General features: G+C 47.4%; 1 protein-coding gene across 1 annotated transcript in view; it reads left to right on the top strand.

Moving 5' to 3' along the window:
- Positions 1-2500, top strand: part of tns1a (tensin 1a) — a gene marked incomplete at its 5' end in the record, with an annotated part of 87967 nt that overhangs the window by 26942 nt on the left and 58525 nt on the right. The window contains 1 exon segment of the mRNA XM_084316340.1: positions 2322-2434. Coding sequence (XP_084172466.1) covers positions 2322-2434 — 113 coding nt within the window.

The following is a 2500-nucleotide window of genomic DNA, read 5'->3' as shown; positions in this document are numbered from 1 at the left end:
ACATGATGTACCATGTCTTCTACTACCTGTACCTCCCCTCCCCCATGCTGCTATGATGCCTGAATTTCCCCCAAGGGGATCAATAAAGGAATATCTTATCTTATCTTATCCCGTGCATTTTGGGAAAGGAAAGTGTGTGTGTGTGTGTGTGTGTGTGGGGGGGGTTAGTGTACAGGGAATAAACAGAGGAAGACACAGGAGGAACTTAGCAGGAAACTACAGCGACCGACGAGCAGCGTCTCCGCGACTGAACCAGGCCGGCGGCCCAGTATGTAGCGCCGTAGCGGCGATATAGGCTTTGCCCTCTGCCCCGCTGCTATTTCCTGCTTCAGATATAATTATCCCAGGGAGCAGTGGCCTCGCAGTCTAAGAGAGCAGCGCTATATAACCTGCTATAGTCCACACATGTGTGGAATTATAGCACAGAGAGGGAGATCGGAGCCTGGGTCGTTCCACCGTTGCCACAGAGACGCATAGCTAATGAAAAAGACATGGACGTTGTAAATTCATGTCAATTTGAGCACACGCGTGTGTGGACACAGACAGAGCTATGTTGGGTCGGTTGGTTTTGTAAACATCATGAATGTCATTTTTGAAATTGGTAGAATCATATAGGTTTGACTGCAGATAGTTTGGAGTTGATGGGGAGAAGACGCACACACACACACACACTTAACACACCTGTTATAGACAGACGTACACACAGACATGCACGCAGCCACGCACACACACACACAAACACATACATACCCTACCTCAACACAGCTGTGTGTTCATGGCGTCCTGGCCTGGGTCTAATTGAATTTCAGAGCAGCTAAACCATCTGGCCCGCTGACAGCAGAGCACGGGGGTGGCTACTTGCGCCTGACCCCCATGGCCAAGGTCACGTTCAGTATTATCATCATTATCGTCATTAACAAGCAGACCACACCAAGTGAACAGACCCCCGCCTGGCCTCTACACAGCTCAATTCACTCTGACAATCTCCCATAGTGCACCAAGGGCTCTTTTACAGTCACAGCGGTACTCTGTCAGTAAGCTTTACAGTTTTACATATTTGACTGCAAGCGACTAAGATACTCTTTGGATTTTATCCCTTTTTCTCTTTTTTGGGGTATTATTATTTTTTCTTAAAATGTACATGTCTAGGTCTACTGCCTATGTAACACACCTGTATGTGAACCAGGGTCTTTCGGTTGAGAGACCAAACATCGAGCTAAACGTAAAATCCTGCTATCCCAGCCAACGGAGATATTTGGTTTACTAGGCTTCAGGAAGGGCTAATCCGCTAAAATTACTGTGGTCTGGGGGATCTTGTCCAGGTCACGGCACAATTGTAACACTCATGGGTTTGTGCCCAGGCATCAGACTCTACTCTATTACAACTAGAGGCATCAGGCAGGTCTACTCTATTACAACTAGAGGCATCAGACTCTACTCTATTACAACTAGAGGCATCAGGCAGGTCTACTCTATTACAACTAGAGGCATCAGGCAGGTCTACTCTATTACAACTAGAGGCATCAGACTCTACTCTATTACAACTAGAGGCATCAGACTCTACTCTATTACAACTAGAGGCATCAGGCAGGTCTACTCTATTACAACTAGAGGCATCAGACTCTACTCTATTACAACTAGAGGCATCAGACTCTACTCTATTACAACTAGAGGCATCAGGCAGGTCTACTCTATTACAACTAGAGGCATCAGACTCTACTCTATTACAACTAGAGGCATCAGGCAGGTCTACTCTATTACAACTAGAGGCAGGAGTCGTAGTCAAGTACCCCAAGCGTCCCAATGAAACCTTTTTAACTGTAACGATCTACCATGACGATATAAACTGTTCCATATCCATCTTAACGACCCTGAACCAATCTAGCTCGGGATTTGAACCCGTTGTCACACGGTACTAATAGAGCGCTCGCGGCTGACGTCTCCAGAGTCTCCCGGTCTTCGCTGCAGCTATAGGAAAATGAAACGACTATTAATAGACGGCTCCTAGCTTAGCATCGCAGATAAGGTCACCCGACGTCACCAGTGCATTCCCTGCAGCATCCGGTCACTTAGGGTTAGTTAGCAGCTTGGGTTTTAAAAAGTGGAACGTTAGCAAAACATAAAATCCTTTTGGTGAAACGCGATTTTTCCCATTAACCCCCCACATGCAGCATCGGGGACACGATTACTGGTGAGCGGGAGGGAAAACACTGTTCATTTTTGCCATAGGCAGGAAGGAAAATGCACAGGGGCTTGATGACATAATGACATGTGAGAGGTCTGTGCCCCCAGTGCTGACTGCTTTTCTTGTTGCTATGCAGGTATGTTGGATATTTCAGCGGCCTGCTCTCCGGACAGATCAAGATCAACAACAAGCCTCTGTTCCTGCACCATGTCATCATGCACGGCATCCCCAACTTTGAGTCCAAAGGAGGTGAGAGACGGTCATCAGCTGTAGCCTAGCGGCTCTCGAGCGATTTGGTCTGTGAGCCCGAACGAC

Source organism: Notolepis coatsorum (assembly GCF_963971535.1).
Source record: "Notolepis coatsorum genome assembly, chromosome: 1".
Lineage (NCBI taxonomy): Eukaryota > Metazoa > Chordata > Actinopteri > Aulopiformes > Paralepididae > Notolepis > Notolepis coatsorum.
This window is presented reverse-complemented; position numbering and strand designations above follow the sequence as displayed.